Source organism: Monopterus albus, unplaced genomic scaffold, assembly GCF_001952655.1.
Source record: "Monopterus albus unplaced genomic scaffold, M_albus_1.0 scaffold81.1, whole genome shotgun sequence".
NCBI lineage: Eukaryota > Metazoa > Chordata > Actinopteri > Synbranchiformes > Synbranchidae > Monopterus > Monopterus albus.
Window position 1 is genome coordinate 1,219,588 of NW_018127961.1, and position 3,133 is coordinate 1,222,720.

Below are 3,133 nucleotides of genomic sequence, written 5' to 3' on the forward strand. Positions count from 1 at the left end.
TCCTCTCAGCAGCTGTGTAAGACCCTGAAAATGAAAGTTATTGATGCCCACAATGCAGGAGAAGGGTACAAGAAGATAGCAAAGCGTTGTCAGCTTGCAGTTTCCACATTAAGAAATGTAATTAAGAGATGGCAGATCAGGGGAACTGTGGAGGTCAAGATGAGATCTGGAAGCCCAAGAAAACTCTCGGACAGAACTGCTCGTATGCTGGTCAGAAAGACAAATCAAAACCCCCATTTGACTGCAAAAAACCTGCAGGAAGATTTAGCAGACTCAGGAGTGGTTGTAGTTGTAAAAATTTGCCTTTTGTGTAGGCATGGCGGGGGTCTCATTGGCATGGTTGCTTACCATGCCTGTACTATTATAGGGGAAATACTGTTCCAACACATTAACTTTGAGGAATGAATGTTCACTTGCTGCCTAATAAACCCCGTACACTGAGAGATGCCATTACAACGAGATCATCAATGTTAATCACTTTAAGCTATCAGTGGTCATAATGTTTTGGCTGATGTTAGCCATGGGCAAGGTAGGCTTGAAGATGGAATCTCCAACAACTTGTAGTATTCACTTGACCTCATCAGTATGGCAGTTTCACTTTGAACTCCTTGTTCAGTGGCTTGAACATAAAATTATATATTTTTTTAAGAGTTTCAGAAGTAAGGTGAAAGTAATGCCACACATTTTAATAGTTAGGCAGCTTCCCCCTTCTTGTCAACCTCCCTTCCCATAGGTTCTGCTCCCAGAATGTGATGACAAAGATGATGACAGTGGAGCAGATGAACCTGATGGTGCTAGGCCTTCCTTTGACTTAAGGGGAGGTCCCTGTGGTGATGTGATTGCTGCAGAGGCCTCAGGCAGCACCAGTGAGGATGATAAAAATCCTCTTTCCATCTCCCTGGAACCTAAGTATTTCTCCCAGAGCTTCTACTGGGAACAAGAAGATTCAGATGATGGGTGGAACATTTGCCCTGATAATCTGGAGGTGCAATTTCAACAAGGTAGGCCTTTTGTTTAATGTTTACAACAGACCTTAACTTAGTTGATAGAGGCACTAGGGCTGAACAGTTTGGGAAAATGAATTGGAGCTTTATTTTAAAACAATATTGTGATTGTAGTTTAATGTGATCTCCCACTGTCCTTTATAACCAGTTGTTTGGCTGAGAGATCTCAAACTGTACAGTACAGCAGTATATACAGTACAGACATGTTTGTTTTTTTTCTTCATAAAATTCTGCAGATCAGAGCTCATCACATGCTCTCAGAACTTTAATGTATGGGAATTTCTGATGAACCCAGAGCAGAAAACTAAGCTATACAATTATCACCCTGCTCAATAAACTACCTAGCAAACTAGCTTTCTTCTGAGTACCTCTTATGTTGTGAAACGTGACTGGTGTTGGTATTGGACTCATTGGGAGCTATGGTCCTCAATCCTTTGCCTGCATAGTTGCTGCTGTTAGAAGCAATTTAACTATTTGATGCATTTAAGTCTTTTAAATTTCTTTTCTATGCTACATCTTGATGGTTTTTTAAACTTATTTATGTAAAGTGTGTCAACAACATTCTCTACTGTTACTTCGCCTCAGTGTTTAACATTGATAATGGTACGATAACTGGGTGACAGTCGTGGGACCAAACCAACGTAGCTACTGGGGACGGATGTCTCAATACTGGAATTTCTGACTTCAGTACAATACCTTGAAAAATATTGATATTCTACCATTTTCAATACCACATGGAAAAATTGTGCTCAACACTGGGGAAAAATTGACACCCGATTGAGGGCATAAAGTTTTACTTTTTATTTAAAAGACTGTATAACAAGGCTATAACATGACCAGGTGCAACTTTTTTCAGGAAAGCATTCTTATGCGTTCTCTTACTACTGGGATCAGTTTGACCTTATCCTGTTCCTCACTTACTGCACACACTTAGTGGTTTGTTTGAGCATGTGTATGCACACTTTTATGAATCCAGATTTTATTTATTTTTTTGTCTGCACATACACATTTGTGTGCACGCATATGTGCATGTCATGCATGGGCACACGTGCATGAGTGTTTGGAAATATATACAGGGGGGCAAATAAGTATTTGATACACCAGTGATTTTTCAAGTTTTCCCACTTACAGAGAATGGACAGATCTGTAATTTTCATCGTAGGTACACCTCAACTGTGAGAGACAGAATCTACAAAAAAAAATCCAGAACATCACTGTTAGATTTTTAAATAATTATTTTAAAGCTGAAACTCCGTGTTGTCCAGCGACAGCCCCAAAACCTGAAAGGTCTGGAGAAGACCTGTATGGAGGAGTGGGCCAAAATCCCTGCTGCAGTGTGTGCAAACCTGGTCAAGAACTACAGGAAACGTCTGACCTCTAACTGTAAACAAAGGTTTTGGTACCAAATATTAAGTTCTATTTTTCTATTGTATCAAATACTTATTTCATGCAATAAAATGGAAATAAATAATTAAAAAATCTAACAGTGTGATTTACTGGAATTTTTTTGTAGATTCTGTCTCACACAGTTGAGGTGTACCTACGATGAAAATTACAGATCTGTCCATTCTTTGTAAGTGAGAAAACTTTGAAAATCGGTGGTGTACCAAATACTTATTTGCCCCACTGTATATGTTTACATCCATTTGTATGTGAATTCTTGTGGCGTGCGCATGCTCATATAACCTTATACATTATGGCTATTTGTTTTAATTATGCAGCACTTTGCAACTGTCTTGAAAAGTGCTATATAAATTAACTGAACTTTATTTATTCTCACCTAGTAGCAGATAATGGGAGAAGACTAGTAGACATTATCCAAAAAATCAAAAATCACAGCTTTTGTTATTTGAAATTGCCTTATGTTAAATTGTGATTTTTTTGTTTTTTGTTTTTTTGAAACAATTGTTCAGCACTACTAGGCACTCAAACCTTATACATAGTTGTATAATGCGTTAATAATGTTGCTTGTCTTTGAAGATGCCAATGCCACTCATAGTGTGGTTTACCAGAATGAAGAAGGGCAGTGGGTGACAGATCTAGCATATTACTCCTCCTTTGAGAAAGAGGTTGATGAGAAGATATCAGAAGATGCTGGTCAGTTTCAAAATGAAGACTTTATTCCTGCT

At 38.4% G+C, this 3,133-nt stretch overlaps 1 protein-coding gene across 1 annotated transcript in view; it reads left to right on the forward strand.

Moving 5' to 3' along the window:
* The window catches only part of cep192 (centrosomal protein 192), a 48,148-nt gene that overhangs the window by 12,262 nt on the left and 32,753 nt on the right, over positions 1–3,133 (forward strand). The window contains 2 exon segments of the mRNA XM_020606730.1: positions 734–1,001; positions 2,985–3,133. Of these exon segments, the coding sequence (XP_020462386.1) occupies positions 734–1,001; positions 2,985–3,133 (417 nt within the window).